The following is a 19143-nucleotide window of genomic DNA, read 5'->3' on the forward strand; positions in this document are numbered from 1 at the left end:
CATGCAGTAATGCTTCCCCAGTACTTTCTCCCAGTCTTTGAGAAGTTCAAATGATTTCCTAGAAAGAGGTGAGATCTTTGAGAGTATTAATTGTCAATGTTTTTTGTTTTTTTTTTTTCTTCCACAAATTTACCTGTTTATTTTTTGAAATCATGTGAGCTTTTGCCAAGGTTAAGTAAATGTAATAAAAAAGGCCCTCTTTTTTTGTGAAAGTGCCACCTTTTTTGTTTTTTTCATAGCTCCTATTTGTTCTGTTAGAAGAAGAAGCAAAAAACTGCTTCCTAATAATTTTCTCTATGTTGCTCGTAATTTGCCATTTGTTGTCCCAGTCACCTCTTTTTCAGCTTGAGAGTCCTTAATTGTTTCTCATATTGAGGCTGTTCTAAGCCCATCATCTTTGCTGTCCCACTCTGAAGTTTTTCAGGTTTTCAGATAAGATGGTCAGAATGTACAATATTTGAAATAACGCATGAGGGGTTTATGTATAGTACGAGGTATAATCCTTATCTTTATAATCCTCATTTACTGCATAGTTACGCCGTGATGCACATTTTCTTACACACAGGGCAGTCTGTGTTATATAAGTGACTGCTCTGCAATGTGATGCTTCTTACTTTTGTGAAACTTCTCAGTGCAAGTGGAGAATCATACAGATTACAGGATTCTTCACCAAAACAGAGTTTAAGAACACTAGTTTTAGAAATAAAAATCCGAAACTAGGTTTTTAAGCCCCATAGAGAAGAGTGTTATATATGTCCCCGATACCCTGGAGTCCATAGCTACATAACTGTATTTTGTGAAATGAAACATCCAGATATAGGACTTTTATCCAATTTTGTGCCAACTTTTCAGTTACTTTTACAAAACATAGATCAGTCAAATCTTGAGAGCATCTTAGCTGGTTTTAGCCCTTGCCATGAGGGGACAGAATTAGTATAAGGCCTTTATCTCTGAAACAGTGCTTGGATTTAAAATGACAACATCCAAACCCCACGAAAATCATGAGGAGCTCCTGTTGGTTCTCCTTACTACATACCTTAATGTGCTGTAGAAATCCTTAGTCTTTAGAAACCTGTTAATTTTTAATCTCTGCCAAAAAATCACCTGGGTCCTCTCGAATCCTTTTGTCCAAGCATATCAAAGAGCTATCTAGCGTGCTATTTCCAATATTTTCTGCTCAGTTAAGTACACAATAACAATGGTATTACATGTATTCAGTCAAATATTTTTATTCATAGAATACATCTCAAATTTATTTTAGCAGTTTAAATAAGTGAGTTTAATGTCTATTTAGTCAAGCATTACAGTAGTGAGGACTTAAGTAGATTAGAAATAAATGAATCCAATTAAAGAACACGTCTGTGAAATTTTGTATGTCATTGGCATGAATGAGCTGTTTGAACAGCAACTGTAAAGAAATCATTAATGATTAACTATCTAGCAGAGGTTTAATCAAGGATAAATGGTATAGGACATAGTTAAAAATGTTTGCGTTGAATACATGGAGATTCTGAAATAATAAAAACATGTTTTGCATCAATAGCGACATGGGTACTGCCCTTGGGAAATGTATTTTTTGTTATCTGTGGTGATGTGCAGATGAGATGCAGCTCAGAGTTAGCTCAGTAATGTCAGCTATCGTGCATTGATAGCATAGCAGGAGGTTGCTCCTTCCAAGAAAGCTGAAGTTTAATAGGTGACACAGACAAAGATATTTCACGAAATAAGTGTTACCTACAATAGCATATTGTTATCTTCCTCTTCAGAGCTAATAATGCAGCAAATGCAAAATGAGGAGCAGCTAAGCAAGCTGGGGCTGTTTAGCCTGGAGAGAAGGAGGCTCAGGAGTGACCTTATCACTCTTTACAACTATTTGAAAGGAGGTTGTAGCCACGTAGGGGTCAGTCTCTTCTCCCAGGCAGCCAGTAACAGGATAAGAGGACATAGTCTTAAGCTGCAGCAGGGGAGGTTTAGGTTGGACATTAGGGAGAAGTTCTTCACAGAAAGGGTGACTGGGCATTGGAATGGGCTGCCCAGGGAGGTGGTCGAGTCACCACCCCTGAAGAGGGTTTAAGAAACGACTGGATGTGGCACTTAGTTCCATGGTCTGGTTGACAAGGTGGTGTTCAGTCACAGGTTGTACTCGATGATCTCAGAGGTCTTTTCCAACCTAGTTGATTCTGTGATTCTGTGAAAGTTAAAGTAGGGATTCTCAGAAGTGATCAATGCTGGGCTAAATTAAAAGTCCCCTTGGCTGCCTCGATGGTAAGCTCAGGCAAATGCCAAATGCTTGCTAAATCCCAGGATACATGATTCATCCTGTATGGCACAAGTAGTCTTTGGGAGGGTTGGGAATTGAATCCAGGTCACTTGGCTACCAGACTGGTGTCTTACGGGTGTCAGTGATATTCAAGGTGTGTTTTTTTAACACAGAAAAATATTAAGAATTCTGATATGGGAAAATCTACCCTTTATAACAGCAGTCTGTTGCATTGTTGTCAGTCTGGCTTTCTGCAAAATGGAAACCATTCTAAAAGGATAGGAGAGATCTTATGTTTATATGACACTAATTCTTAAAGAGGTGTTGTCTACATGCACTCGCTGATGCACTGAGGTGACATTGGTTTTAACGGGCTGGTTGAAGTGAGTAGCTGGAAGAAAAGAAAATTAGAGTTTTTAAAGTCTCATTTAACAGGCCTTTTGTTTATTAAGAAATTTTATTTTGAATATGTCAGTGAATTTAAAGTAATAAAACATCCAAATGATTACAAAGTCACCATAATAATTTAGTAAAGGCTGACGGTATGAACGTGATACCTGGAATTTTGCAGGGTTTAACATGACTTCAGGTAAAGTATTCTCAACTAGTTGAGAATAAAAAAAACAACCAAACAAAAAACCATAGCAGGCTCTGAGGTCATGTCCCTCTAAAACAATTTTCTTATTATGAGGTAGATTCTAATATATAACCTATTCTAACATATACAAACATTTATAAACTCCTGTCAAATATATTTCTCCTTTTAATTTGGCAAGAACTGAATATACATCAAACACGACATTTAGGCAGCTGTTCTCCTAAACATCTTGCATTTGAAAGCAAGTACTCCCAATATAAATAAATGTTACAGAATTAAACTTAGGTCATCATATTTCATGAATTAAAGTATTTTTTTTCAGTGCTATCTGTAACTAAAAATTGTAATTAAATTTGTATGTAATTAGCCTGGGATATCTTAGGCATTTTATTCATGAACAATAATAAGTTCCTGGTGCATATTTTCATCTAGCAAGTCTAATAAATAAAGGCAAATACAGTGTACAGAGATCTCATTTTTGGAGCCAAAAATGGCTAGGCATGTGTTTTGGAATGAAAAACTGTACCTTCAGGCTGCTGAAAAATCTTCCACACCATGGCTATCCAGAGGCCAGGATGTTTTCTTTAACTTTGACTGGCAGTTAGATGACTGCATTCTGAGATGAGAAACGAATCAGGGAATGTATAAAATTTATCTGACAGAAGTTTTCTAGAGGATATCCTCAGACACTTGTGTTAAATGACCTGTACAGGAAAATCTGTGCTTCAATTTTTCTGAATGTATCAAATAATTTAATGAACCTTCCCAGTTTGGATTGCTTCATGTTTAAAAGCAAATATAGAAACATGGTATCATGTAAGTGAATCTCATGGCTGAAGAAGCTGTAAAGTTTGACTCAACAAGATGTAAACAGCTACTGTTGCTTGCGCTATTTATGGAGATAAATGGGTGCCTGGAACTTAATGAAGAGATCCAATATACAGTATTCATACTTCTCCAAGTAGATGTGTGGTTTAACCATTAAGTGTACTAGTAATAAGCAACCATTTGAAAGAGTTCTGGAGGGTCTTTCCAATTACTTTGGTGTCCAGTAGGTGAGGCCTATATGGGACTATTCACTCAAGAAGTTTTAGAGAGGAGAGTTGCTAACATCATCCCAATAACTGATAGAACAGTTGAGGTAGGGAGTATCTCTGAGGTTGCACAACTGAATGTCAGCATAGTTTTATAACAAGCAGTGAGGTCCTACAGCTTTTTTCTCACTTTGTCCTGAAATTTGGCTTTCTGTATGAGCTAAGTGAAACCTACTTATTTTGACTGGTTCTGGAGGATGCTAAAGGGGTTGCATATGCTTCTTCTGACAAATCTCGTGAGCAGACCGAGGCCTTTGTAAACATTTCTGAGACACATTGTACATGAACAGAGGACACAGCAGATGAGGAAATTGTCTGTTTTGTTGTACCATCTGCTGATTTAGAAAGCCATGAAGATGACAAACAGCCAGAATCTGTTCTCTTTTCATTCATCGGCTGAATGGTGCTCTGTTAGCATTGCATGAGCTGGAGTGTGGAAATGTTAAAAGTTGCAGGCATTGTTTAAAAGTAGAAGAAGGATATATTGCAGAATTGTGGTCAGACATGCATGAGGAAGTGCCAGACTTTTATCACCTTCATGTCTGTTTTTAACTGAACTGCAATAACTCAGCAAAATAGACTGAACATTAATGACATTGACACCTTTGGTTTCATCTCGCAATTTCTATTGCTAGACTGGCAGAAAATCTGACAAATATAATTTTTCTGATTTTTAGCTAAAAGAAATGCGGGGTGTGTATGACCCTTTTCATAGATTTTTCATGTAAAACTAGAGAAAATTAAGAACACATATCATGTATTCAATTGAAATAATAGTGTAACCAATTATAAGTAAACCTTGTTTTCTTTTGTATGAATAATATTTTCTGCTTTGCTTCAGTCATGTGAATGATTGTATCAATGATGTAGGAACCTGCTCCAGTAAGATCACCTTTTACTTTCAACTTGTACTTCATGAACTACTTTAATACATGTAAAGAATGACACAGGCCTAGATTCAGTGTTTATCAGGTTTAGGTGCTCCCATGATACCTTTTTTTCATTATTTGCTGGGATTTCCAGTGACAGTATGATCACTGCATATTATTCAATCGAAAGATACCTAAGAATAAGAGTTCCAGCTCTACTGATCTTTTTACTGCTCCTAGAGACAATGAACTGAATCACATTTTTAATCCATTGCTGTAACTCCATGTATGAAACATGAATTTCTGTTCATCTTCTTTAAGGTGTCTAAATTTTGTGTCTTTTGAAGGAATTAAATACACTGTAGATATTTGCCTCTGATGGTTATCTGTGTCTTCTCAGTCAGTGCAGGTGTAGCTTATTTTTCCTTTCTGGCATGTGGTGGTGTTAATGTAAAAAGATGCTTTTTCTTATGGCTTTTGCAGAATTTTCCATGGGTTGAGCATTTTTCTGTTCTTTTCTGAAGGTTTTCTTCTTGTTTTGAAGGTTATGCTGCTTATGACCGTGAATATATAAGATCTGTATTCTTGAGTCTGGCTGTCCCTCAAATACTTTTGGGATGAATCTGGATATTTATTCTTTACTAATGGATGTCATTATTTTACTTCTTCCTCTGGATGCATCCTATTTAGCTGCTCTTTCTATTTGAAAGCATTTTTCAGGGCTTAAGTTCTCTTTTGTTCCATAGCCAACACCGTTTTTAAGTAGGGAGTCTCAATAGCTTGAAAACTATTTGTGCCTTTAGCTCTCTAATGTTAATGTCTAGTCTCTCTTTAGTTTTCAGAGTTTGGTGAGAGTAGTCCCAAATATGACCCAATTAATTGAAGAAACAAAATTATAAAAAGGCCCAACTTATCTGTATGTAGTGTTCTGGTTTGTCTTGGGCCACACTGTGTCCACTGGGCCTCTATCACTATTTCCATTCTTTCCCAACATTATTTCTAGCAATGCTGACTCACCCTTTTCTCATATATTTTCCTTCAAAAAGGCCACATAAAAAAACTCTCATTTTTTCAGTGTCATGGTGAGCTCTAACCACACACTTAGTCACTGTAGTTGTGAAAGCTTTGCTGTTTGCATAGAATTCAGATTTTGTGGTGCTCTGATACTCCCTTACTGTTCTTTTTTTGTATCTGTCCGCTAATGATTCATTATCTTCTTCCTCAAACTTTGATTAGACAGATCGTTGTTACCATGTTTCATATAGTATATTTTGGCAATGGTATAGGCAGAAAGTGTCTTCTAAAGCTGAATTGTGAGAACTCTTCACACAAGTGTTGCAGGTTCATCTGGCATCCAAGTGATGTGCAAACAGATTGGCTTCGTCTTCCAAGCGTTTTGCTGCTTCAGCCTTTGTCCTTCACCACCTTTGCGGCTTACTATAACTAGATCCCTTTAGTAAAGAATGCTTTGTACTCAACTTTCAGATGGTTCAGTGCAGAGAAATGCAGTTGGTACAGCCATCGATCCTTAGTTCTTCATGGTGTACAAGTGGTACACCAATAAGTACTTTCAAAATTAGGCCCAGCTTCATAAGGGGCATTGGCAGAGCCAGACACATGGCACAGAGTGGAAACGCTTCTGGGAGTTAGATCTGAGAAGAAAATGGGAACCAGCATATTGTAGCAAGAGGATTTTACCCTTTGTCTTCTGATTTATTTTTGCTTACAGTGAAGCATGGTAATCCAGTCTGTAGGTGCCTGGTACATTGACCATACTGGCCAGATTCTCATATGGGGAGTGAGAGAGACAAGATAGAGGAAAAATAATACATTTTTTTAGCCATATGCTACCAAAAGCATATGCCTCCAAGTTTTTTGAGGAGTCAAAGAGGACCTAGAATTTCCATCCAACTGTGGAAAGAATGGCTGTTTCCCATCATGAAAAGGTGGAGGTCTTCAATGTGTTTCCCTTTGCAAAGAAGCATCACTTTGGTCTTGTCTGGATTCAGTTTGATTCATCTGTTCTTCATTTAAGAACTAATTTCCTGTAGTTATTCTGATGTTTTATAGTGATGATAGTTGCATCAGAAAATGAGATAAATAGTAGATTGTCAGCAACATACTGTTAGCAATTGAACACATGCCATATCACTCTCTCTCTCAGCAGTCTCATGTAGATGTAGATTGTATGGATCCCTGTGGGATCCTGAAGGTGAGGACCTTGGAGGAAGAGGCTTGTATCCACCACCTTTTTTTTTTAATTACATGTAGAAAACAAGATGCAGTACTGTTGTTCGGCTAGGACTGTGTAATAGATGATTAAGGTGTTTACGAATAGAAATCTGGAGATTATAGTTCCATGGTTGGTGGAAGTTCTATAAATCCCTCCAGAAAGCTCTCAGAATTTCCATCTGTTGTTTGTGTATCACTGGGAGCCCTGCTTTCTCCAGTGTCTTGCCTTGCAGTGCGTACTCAAACATTTTCATTTCTTGGTGGAACATATTTTGCATTTGACATTGAGACCATCGGACTCTTTGACTCTTCCTCCGTGTTTTCTTTGCTTGCTTTTTTTCTTTTTTTTTAACTTCTGGAATTTATCTTGGCCATTTACTGATGGTGTTCTGGTGTGTCTCTTGGTTATTCTGAAGGGCAGCTGTGCTAGGACAGGGTTGAGAAGGTATTGAATCATGACTCAGTGATGCTAAAAAGTCCAGGTGTTTCATCTGCAAAGAGAGCACAGATGTGTTCTTTTTCTTAGGAACTTTTCATTTGGCAGCAAGAACTTCAGATATTTTTCTTATTATCCTTTGTTTAATGATGCTACTGGTCTAAGCAACTGGTTGTAAATACCAGCTTGTGGTGTTTATTCTAATATGCGGTGTTCTGGGACGATGACCCCTCACCATAATGATACCAAGGACCCAGAAAAGTAATGTTGAAATGCATGTAAGTTTTCAGTCAGTCTGGTTTGACTGGGTTTTTATTTAGTTACTATGACCTAGAGTGTGCTCTTTATGTTTTGAATGCTCAGCCCTTATACAGATTGTAGCAGCAGATAAGCAGTGTTAGAGTGACAGTCCGTGGTCTGAATATCAGGGTGGTATTTAGTCCAGTTTTTTAAAACTCTTTCACTGACAGGATACAGCAGCAGACTGCTACAAGGTGGCATACACCAGAGATGGGGAGGTAATGGCAGAAGCACAGAGCTATGGGTTCTCCAGCAAAAAGGGAGGTAAAAGGGGTGGTAGGTTCAAAACTGAAAGACAATCTCGTCATACCCCTAAGTCTGTGAACAACTTATCTATTTAGTTTTGATTAATTTTAGTTTCTGGAGGCAATATTTTCTGCATCTGGCACTGAGACCGCAGGACCCTCCTCTTCTTATAATGAAGTAGTCAGGGGTAATGTGTATATCAGGATGAGACTGATGTTTTTTTCAGGACTATTGATAAAATTTCATGCTATTGGAGTGGTCAAATATGAAGATTACTGGACATCCTTTGTTTCTGATGTTTTGTATAACATAAAGAAAATTTGGTAGGAATCAATTATGGAGACAGATGCTTGGCATGTCAAGCCAAAGTGTCTGGATGAAAATTCTAGGAGTAACCACAGAAAAGATTAATGCTTTCAAAATATGTGGATGAGCCGTACCTGTCAAATAGGCCAAAGTGAAGCCCCATATTCAGATGCTTTCACTGCAGACAGGATATTTGAAATGCAGGTATTATAGCAGAGACCTATCTCTATTAAAGCCAAAATTTGAAGAAATTACCTCATTAATAAGTAATTTTGCACTACAAAGCATTATTTATACTTGACGAGGCTCTGTCTGCTTTGGACTGGAAACAGTGTAGTCAGTGCAGTTCTAATGTCAGGGATTCACTTTCACGTGTTATGTACACACATAGTCAACATTGCCAAAAAAATCCAAGCCTATGTAACCAACAAGTTTGCTGCTTATCAGATGAAAAAAAATTATTGTAGAACTGGGATGAATTAATTTTTATATTCTGCAGGTTTATCTGAGCCTGCTCAAATATTCATCCTATTTCACTTATTTCATTGATTTATCAAGTTTGTCCTTCTGCCCCTGACTTTTATCTGAAAACATTTCAGTGTACTAAGCTGTGAGATGCTCAGGTTGTGGTGCAGCTCCTTTTTAAAAAATGTTAGACTCTTATGGCTTACACATCAATATACGTGTGATTACAGAGCCAGATATTGTTGCTAAAGCTGGGTAAATCATTTATTATTAATATAATTCATTAAGTATGAAGTATGGGGTAATATGTGAATGAATGTTACTGCTTTGACTGCATAAGAGAAGCATTATTCTTCCCTTGTTCTCCTACTTCTCTACTGGTAACACAAAGGAAGAGAAAAATCATGAATCCTCCCTCTTTTCCTCCAGGTAGGTAGGTCAGGAAGAAGCTCTTGCTTTGCTCTCTTTTAATAAATCATTGTCAGAATAGGTTCCGTATGACTACATGAAAGCTGGAGAGCTCATTTCTTACTCCCCCGGGTATCAGCAGACATGCAGATGTGTGCAGAGGGGTGCAGTCCAATGCATATGCCCACGTTATGGTTAGTAAGATATTGTGAACAATGCCCGTTTTCCTTACTTTTATGTATTCATTAGAAAGTCTGAAGAATCTAACTGAACTTCACAAGCTCCCCAGAGAAAACCTCTAGTATTTTGTGAGAGATGGACAGAATATTTAAATCACAAGATCTGTATTTATTTAGCCACTTTCTCTGACTGGTAAACTGGTATAAAAAAATTCTGATGGATTTTTTATATAAATAAACACAAGACTCATAGAAGAAACAAAATTTCAAAAATTTACACCAATTGCCCAAAACCTCAGAAACAATGAAAAATATGGCCGTAAAGATCAAGTGTTTTCCATTAAAAAAAAAATGTTATTCAATTTAGTTAGTCAGCTGTGTAGGCTGTTACGTGCACCCCACATACACACATGTGAAAACATACACACATATACTCATGTGTTAAGTTTGCAGTTGTATGGTTAAAAGAGTTTTGAGGAAAATGTGTCCTATTAACTGCTTAGCTATGTGACTAATGTAGAACTGTAATATAAATCTCAGAAATAACCATCCCATTGGCTTTTTATTATTGCCCAAAGTAGGTCAGGATGATAACAGCTGGATGCAAAAAGCAATCATATTTTCCGTATAAATATGGTGCTATTGTTTAGTAAGCTATACTCCATAAATGTATTAGGGGGATATACTGGCTTGCCCTGGATTGCTTTATTCTTTTTCTTGAAAAATATCTTTTGTTTCCACCCCCCACTTAGAAGGAAGGAATGTTTCCCATTAAGTTATGAAGTGAGTTTGTTTTTCACTTTTGCCTTTTATATAGGGATACTGAATATAAAGGACTACAGCTCTCCCTGGATCAGGTCACTGCTACCAAGCCGGCATTCTCATATGCAAATTCAACTCCAACCATAACGGATAACAGGAAGGGAAGCAAATCTCGCCTCTCGAGCACAAAGTCAAAATCAAGGACATCACCATATCCACAGGTAGCTGTCTTTGAAATAAGAAATTAAATCTTCTTGTATATCTTGATTTTGCCTTCTATTTTGCACAAGTAACTAGAATGGGCCAAAGAACATGTTTCTTAAAGGGAATAAAGGACCGCAGGTTATAAGATCTTGAGGCGGGAATATGTTTCTTTAAACTGTTTCTAAAAATCTGGAAACATTTATGTTTCAGCATGCATAATAAATCATCATCAACAACAATAGCAACACAGGGCTCAGAGTTAATGAGGAGCGGACAGAAGGACCAAATGAAAATGTTGGTTTTGAAATACTTGGTTTGAGAGGACTGTGAGTCTTGCCATTTGAGAAAGCTTGCTTTTTCTTACTTATTCTTTATTAATTCCAACATATCTAAAAGCTGCCAGATGTTTGACAGCAGTTTAATACTGAACTCTTAGTCAAGAGGAGTGAGTTTTGAGAAGGGAAAGCAGCCAGCTAACTTGCTGACTGGAAAAAGAAAGCTTTTCTATGTACAAAGCTTTGAAAGGAAGGAAACACTAGGAGGTGGTCATTGGCATCAGTAGACTTTAATTTCCCAGATTTCATTTTCAAGCCTAATGTGTAAGGAACATGTCCCTGCCTGGAGAATGGACCAAACTCGATTGGGTCTGTGAACTGGAGCTTACCCAATACATTTGTGCAACTGGATTCTGCAGGCAATGCCACAGCACTTGCATACTTACGTTGTCAAACTTTTAGCTCAAATACATCTGTTTGTTAATATAACCATGATGTTTACTAATGATACAAGTCTTACTGCCCTTATGCCTCCACACAGTGGATATAAATGTATGCATTCATAATGTAACATTGAAGAGCTATGTATTTTTAAAGAGCCCAGGTCAATATTTAACTGATAATGACCTTAATGACTACAGTTTCTCTGTAGGTACAATGTTTTCTAAACTGACCTCTAAGAGTGTATAATGCAAACCCGAATGTCTACATCACTTCCTTGTTTTCTTTCTTTCTCCCCCTCAAAAGTACCAAGGGTAAGGATTTAAATTAAATGACATCTGCTTTTGTAAAAGGGAATATTTAACAGAGCACCTAGATATGAATTCACATTCCTAATTTTAAGAATCTAATTTTGTCTGAGGTTGTTATAGCACATTTGTTCATACACATTTCTGTGGGTTGTTAAAAAAGCCTTTTTCTTGAATGCACTACATCGAACATTTGCAATCAAACTGTTTCAAAGAATTGCAGAAGATACCTACAAATAATTCTAAATTAGATTTTTAGAGTATCTTTGATTTACTGAAATTGCACTTCATCTCCCCTTATACAGTCCTTTCCAAAGTACTCATTTGCTATCAGGACAATCCCAGCTCAAGACTTGTTATCCTTCCACATGAATCTGATTTCTGAAAGTGTGACTTTCATTGGTACCTGCTTACTCTTTCTGCCACCAGAAAAAAACCCTGAACTAGCAGTGCAGTGTTGTGACTGCTGGTTTATCAGGGATTGTTGTCTGGAACATCAGGGTGCTCAGTCTCCAGTTTCATTTTGCATCCTCATTACCAGCTGCTTCATAGTAAAGTCACAGATTTCATCATTCAAGAAGCAGCCGTGGTAGTTGCCAGTATCTTGAAAAATGGTCATACCTTTCATTGCAGCCCATCACCACAAGTAATGCTGGCAGCTTGTATTTGTCTCCCTCTCATCCTTGTCCACCACTGAACAAACTGTTGAAAGACTAAGAGAAGCCCTTGTGAAGAACATGGAGCAGGTGGTACAGCCTGTGTTCTTCGGTCTCCTGCCCATGTAATTTGCCAGTCAGCTGAGGAGAATCAGAGTGTGACTTAAAGCCATGGCTGAAAAGTGAAGTCACAGGCTTTGGCTTACACAGGAGCTTGGGTTGTGGTGGGGGAAAGGAAGCAGGAAGTTCATTAGTAAAATAATGGCAGTGAGTGAAGTACTTCCTGAACTAAAGGGCACCCTAGGAGATTTTAAGTGTACATAATTTCTTTCTTTTTTTCCTTTCCTTTTTTCTCTTTTCCCCTGACCATTTCCTTTTCTTCTCTCTTGAAGAGAAAAAGAAATCATATGCTTTACTGGGTGCTAACTGAGAATCCTCTGCCTTGCCAGCTGTGTGCACCTAGGATAGCTACATGAGATATGAACTGTATCAATCTCAGCTGAATTTTTACTACTAGGGCAAAAAGTGGATGTTTTGGTTATCTAAGATAGTGTTAATTTTTTTTTTCCTCAAATCTTATGCAAAAGCAGGCACAGCATAATATGAGTCTTGTAGACTTAAAATAAAACTGAGTTCATTAAACTGGAAGGATTTGTCAGCATCTGATTAACACTGCCTGATGTTAGTACAGTGAACTAGTGGGTTCTATGAAACCAGCCTCAGGCAGGGGAAGGGCAAGCAAGAGGAAAGCAACCTAAAATTCATGATAAAACCGTAGGATTTGCCCAGACACTTTGAACAGTGCTTTTTTAGTCCTGTCCTATCAGAGGGGTGCAGAGCTGAAAGAGACGGTGGGAGAAAAACCTGGGAGATGAAGATTTGATAGATATTAACAAGAAAAGAAAATTATGAGTTGGTAACAATAATAATAATAATAATAATAATAATAATAATAATGATAGTGAGTGGCTCCCAAAATCTAGCCCCAGACCTCATTTATTTTGTGCTCCCAAAAGCTAGCCCTGAACCTCATTTATTCTGTACACAGAAAATAGCAACAAGGTTGGAAAAACATTTTAATTATGATCATCTGCACTGCTTTGGAGTTTAATGTCCCATTAACTATGATTGTCCAAAGAAAATATTTTAAATTGCCTGTTGTCTGCCTCTAGTGGAAATGTTTTATGGTCAGATCTGGTAAAATGTTTGTTGCTTCATATATCATCTCAGTTCTTGGATAAAGATCATATATATGTGATAAAGAATGCACACATACAAGTAATGATATACCCAAGAGCCACTGGATGGAGGCTTTGGTGTGTATACAACATTCACAAATTTTTTGAAATTGGTGCATATTAATACACCTGATTTCAGAGGTGTATTGATTTTATAGCTCCTTTAAATGAATAATCTGGATTAATTTTGCAATTCGCGTCTATTTGGGCATATCACCCAATGGGATAAAGATAACTGAACTAGGCTGAATTCTAGCCAGTCTGGTTTTTGGTTTTGTTTTTTTGGTTTGGTTTTGTGTTTTGGATGTTTTTTTGATTTTTTTTTAGTTTCTTCCTGTAGCCTAAAGCTTTGGCAGCTTCTAGTGTATTCAAAAGCAAAGCAAACCACTCTTTTTATAGTAAACATAACTCTTGGTCTGGTGAAGAGTCACCAGCAGTGGGGGTTATTTTAATGGACATGCTGTATTACTTTAATCTAAGCCTTTCACCATCTGTTCTGCCTATAATAGTAAATGCGAAAAGAACATATTTTACATTTCAGGATTACATTAGTAAAAAGTAAGATAAAAGTGATTTAAAAGCATGCATATGTTCTTAGTGCAATGCAGCCCGCATCTGTGATTTTTTTTTCTCATGGTTAAGACACAAATGAAGAGGAAAGCTGCTAATGCTGATGTAGTGAAAGTTTTTCATGGAAAAGAGGACTCTGTGAAGGTTTCACTATATATTTAATGTTTATAATAATAAAAACCTGAGTAGGCTGCCAGAAAATTATATATCTATAACATCTATTGTTTGAACATCTGGCATGGTATGTGGAGCAGGCTGATGTTGCTGTGTATGACAAGATGAGTCCTCAGGCCAGTGAGACACCTGTAAGAATGGAAAGTCAGGAAAAAGAAAATCACCTGAGAAATATTAAATTGTCTACTGGGCTAATATACTTCCACAGGCTCTCATAGGGTAAGCTTTTTTTAGACATGGAATTTATATTTTCCTATTTCCTCACCCTTCAGCCCTCCTGAAGTTTTTCTTGAAGTGAAAATAACATCAGTGGTGGCCTATAGCCCCTTTCTACGTCAGTGCTGATTCCACTAGCGTGCTCTCATTGTGATGGCACACTGAATTAACACTCTGGAAGACATTTCTAATTTTCAGAGGTGGCAATTCAGTTTCCAGGAACCAGCTGGAGTACCACTTAATTTATATTTTGTTGTTGTATATGGCAGAAGACAATTCAGAAATCACCTGAAAGGATTTCAGATGTTGCCTGTCTGAAGTTCTTTCTCACTGCTGGTTAAACCAGAAAGTAATAAATTACGTTTGTCTTCTGGATCCTGATAGAAGTCAGAAGGCAAAAATTAATAGAAAGGAAAACACTTCTGCTGAGGCATGACTGGACTTGGGAAAAAAAAAAATCACTGATTTTAATTTGATGTAATTTTCATTAAATCTGATTCCATTTTTTATGGTCTTTCATCACATATGGGAGCCTCATTCTGACTTGAGAGATAATGTTTCCACTCCCATTCCAGTAAAGCAACATCTTTGATCGTCCTTTCATTTCTCTCCCCATCAACATGTCACACATACCCATATTTGAAGTCTCCACCTGTCAACATTCGATTTCCAGAAGAGGCAGCAGTAGGACTGCAGTGGTGGAGCAGCCTCATGACACCAAATAGATGTGTGGCTATCTTTAAAGGGAATTAGACATATTTTTACCCTGTGCCTTCTGATGTTTTGCCTTAAGAGTAAGTATTCATATCAAACTATGTCTGTTGGCAGACAAGGCGGGCCACAAACAATTCACTTAATTTAATTCTATCCATGGTCTGTAGCAGCTGCTACAGGTCAGATCTCAAATAATTATAATTTACATCAAGTACAAAGAAGATGCATTAAGTAAAGTTGGTCTTGACTACATTGTTGTATGACATCACATGATGCATTCCTGATACACTAAAAACACATGCTTTGAGAGTATTTCCATTTCTCTAAGGAAAGTGCACAAAGGCCTGTGCAATTGAGTCTTTTGTGATTAGGTTCAAGATAAAAGCAAAAACTAACTGAGCAGGTTTTCAGTTAAATGAAGAAATTCCCTTCAAGAAAAGAGATGCTGGACCCTGAAGTGTCCTTAGAAAAAGAGAACTAATAGAAGAATATCTAGTAGAGCTACAGGAAATTAAGAGCTTTCAGTCTGAAAGATTCTCTGGCATTTATTATCATAATAAATTGTCCAAAATTTTTTCATTACATTACTGGAAATTAATTTTCCTTGCCCTCCCCATGAAAGCAACATATTCTGTGAGTTTTGTTTTTAATAAGAAAATAAATGAACTTTTGACTTTTCTATACTTGCATTTAGGCTTGCTTATACTGTATAATATTTCAACTTAATTTTTAAAATTAAAAAGACTAGTTTATAAAAGTCAAATCCAAAAAACCACTAAAAATAATTCTAAAATTAAGAACAGATACAAAAGTATTTTTCCTTTTTTCTATTTTCATTTCAGCTAAAATTTAGTAATTGTTAATAGTCTTGTTAACGATTTCTAATTTTTTTTGTTGGAAACTTAATTTTATCTATACATTCTTGCCTAAAAAGTTTACAGTCATTCACCTGTTTAGAATATATCTTTGTGAGTAACCAGTTTGCAGACTTTAGATCTGAAAGGATGCTAGAAGAGTTAGATGCTCCAGTTGATCACATAACACTGTGATGACTGAATAAAGTTCCTAGTTAATGTATACCAAGTTACTGGAATTTAAAAGAACACTTTTGTGGCTCTGTAACTATCTTACCTTCATAAAAAAATCATATTTTTCCTTTAATCTCTAAAACCTTGTGATGCGTATAGTGGTACTAAATTCCTGACCTCTTCCATATCTACTGGTAGGCTTTTTGCCTATGGGTATTCTTCTGACAACTAATAACAAAATATAATTGACTTCCTCAAAGCCATGACCTTTTCTTTGTTTCCTTTAAATAACCTATCGTGTTAACAAACAGTATTCACAAACATAAACTGCAATACTGAAGAAATACCCAATTAAATGCCAAAACCGCTATTGATGTTGCACAGATGGTTTATGTTTCTGTAAGTCAAACATCTGGTCAGTACTTTCAGTTGGGAAGTGCATAAAACTTTGGTTCTGGTTGGTAATGAGGAGTTTCATAGCAACTTAATCTAATGAAAAGGCAGGTAAGCTTATGTTAGGCCTATTAAAAGAAAACGGAGAGTGGGCAGCTGGAAGGTGAGTGAAGGAATGGGAGAATTCTGAAGTTTCATGTTGTAATACACTGATTTGTGACATGAGTGTGTAGTGCCGAGGATGTGAGCATGTACAGCTTTGGTCTTATCCCAGTCCATATCATGGGAGAAATTGATTTAAAGCTGTTCTGTGAAGTTTGACAGTTCTAATAAATAAAAAAATTTAAAAATGAGATAGGTAAATTCTAGGAGGTTTAATAAACTTTTTTTTTTCCTTTCCCAAAAATTATCTGAAAGTTTGAAGCATTCATTAATAGCATCTAGAAATCTGTGAGATTTAACCTAACTCTTACTTCTCTCTAAACAAATGCCCATGCTCCTATTCTGGACAATTTTCTAACTGCCTGCTAGTTGCTTATTCTGTGTTGGGAGGGCCCTGCTTAAGTGAGGGTGCCAAATGCCCACTATGCCTGCTTTGCCTAGAAGTCACCTTTTCTAGCAAATAGTTTCTGGGTTTTCCTTGTTCCCATATTGCATCAGAGCTTTAATTTTTAGCTTCTTACCTATCTGCCATTGGTTTGGAGCTTTATCCTGTAGAAGTGTTGGTAGCCCAGGATCGACAAAAGGCTTTCCTTTCCCTTCAAGTAGGAGGAAAGAAGTTTAAAGATACAGTTCCAGGTAAGAAAAACAAAACCATCAACAAACAAAATATGAGGAAAAGAGAGTGAACCCTTAGAAAAAAACCCCTTGAAATACACCCGGTTTCAATTCGACATGTGAGAATGCTCCAGGAGCAGTGTTACTTCAGCCCCTTTTGTAAGCGCTTTGCTGAAGTGCATTGGAGCACCATTGCTGAGCAGAAGCACTAGCTTTCAAAGCAACAAGAAAAACCTGGACATATTAAAAAAATATTGAATTGCAACATTGATGTTGCTGAGCCTAATATTGCACATCATAAAGAAGATGGCTATTAAGGGTCGACATGGGATGTTTTAGACTTTCATGAGGTCTATCCTGTCATCTGTGAGCTCATTACAGAGTGTTGTACGGGAAAGGACCAGGAGTCCAATCAGAAGGTGCAGACATGTGGGCACGCTCACAAAAAACACCCTATCACATACACACTCTGCCTTTCCAGTGCAGTCACTTGCAGATTTCATGCAGGTGTGGTAATTTCCATGCTGCTTCTCCTGTTTTGCAGTATTCTGGATTTCACACTGAGAGATCTGAGTCTGACCACGAGAGCCAGTGGGGTGGGAGCCCTCTGACCGATACGGCTTCTCCCCAGCTCCTGGAGCCTGCAGAGAGACCAAGCTCCCAGCACCACGATGTCTCCTGTGCCTACAGACAGTACTCAGACCGCAGTGCGCTCTGCTACGGCTTTGCACTAGAGCACTCCAGGCTGACTGATGACAGGCACTTCCACACTCAGGCCTGTGAAGGAGGCAGATGTGAAGCTGGACGATATTTCCTTGGCACACCGCAACCGGGAAGGGAGAACTGGTGGGGTTCTCGTTCAGCATTGCCTCTGACTAAGTCGTCCCCTGAGAGCAGAGAAGTGTATGAAAACAGTATGCCCCACATAACATCAGTGCACAGGATTCATGGTAAGAGATAACAAGGATTTGCAGAAGCGACACCACCTCAGATAGAGCAATATGACATATACATTCAGCTTTTTATGTGAAAAATGGAAAATGAGAGAGACTTTTGATCTATATTCTATCTATATTAATCAAAATTCAAGTTGAGTTTTACAGTCTGACTTATATGCAGCAAAATACAATTTTGTTGTATATTCATTACAGTGGAAGTGCCTGACTGATGAGATTTTAAGGATGATCATAAAAATATAAGTCAAGTAAAAAACATATTTCTATCAAATGGATTATTTTGTTTAAGATCAAACTACTTTGGATGGAGTATGTTTAGCAAAAAATTAGAGCTAAATCCAAGTGAGATATTAAAAATTTTTTCTCCAAGTGACTTTTTTCTCTAGTGGTTATTCCTAGGTTCTGTAAGACTTTATATTTGTTTTTATTTAAAATTGGCAATTCAAATTAATATTTGCTTTTGGTTTCAGACATTTATCCTCAACTGTAACTTTTAGCCAGTGGAATCTCTCCATCCTTTCAGCACCAAGCCTAAAGTTTTGTTTGACCTGTCTGACAGGTTGCAAACTCAGTACATGAGCACATTTTGAGAGGCTGAATCTAATAAATAAATCACAGTCAAAGCCTGATCTTGGGTTTGGAAAAGTCTGAAGGTGCTTGATTCAAAAGTCATAGACTGAGTCTTGGAAGACAGCAACTGACCCAAAAGTTTTAAGGATAGATGCAGCATCAAAAAAATAAAAAGTTTTTCTAGTAAAATAGTCTATCAAAGCATAGGTTGCCTCTAAATAACTCATAAAAACGAATTACATTAATACTAGTGCATTGACTTGCAGAATGAGGCTTTGTAAATAAAAAAGAACTGTGTCATTTTACCGCAATCTGAGGAAAATTATGTTGAGAATAGAAAAAATTATCAAACAACTAGTTATAGGAAATGCTGTCAGATGAAAATTAGGAAAGGAAAGGAGCCCCAAATTTTGCTCATGAGGGCTATTCTCCACTTTTCTTGTGAGAACACAACTCCTTTTTTGTGTC

At 37.2% G+C, this 19143-nt stretch overlaps 1 protein-coding gene across 2 annotated transcripts in view; it reads left to right on the plus strand.

Moving 5' to 3' along the window:
- Positions 1 to 19143, plus strand: part of SIM1 (SIM bHLH transcription factor 1) — a 54206-nt gene that overhangs the window by 26618 nt on the left and 8445 nt on the right. For both annotated transcript variants that reach the window (XM_027731862.2, XM_027731889.2), the window contains 2 exons: positions 10211 to 10376; positions 17694 to 18099. In XM_027731862.2, coding sequence (XP_027587663.1) covers positions 10211 to 10376; positions 17694 to 18099 — 572 coding nt within the window. The remainder of the gene's footprint in view (positions 1 to 10210; positions 10377 to 17693; positions 18100 to 19143) is intronic.

This window comes from Pipra filicauda, unplaced genomic scaffold, assembly GCF_003945595.2.
Source record: "Pipra filicauda isolate LSUMZ 115617 unplaced genomic scaffold, ASM394559v2 scaffold128_size5466820_pilon, whole genome shotgun sequence".
NCBI classification, from domain to species: domain Eukaryota; kingdom Metazoa; phylum Chordata; class Aves; order Passeriformes; family Pipridae; genus Pipra; species Pipra filicauda.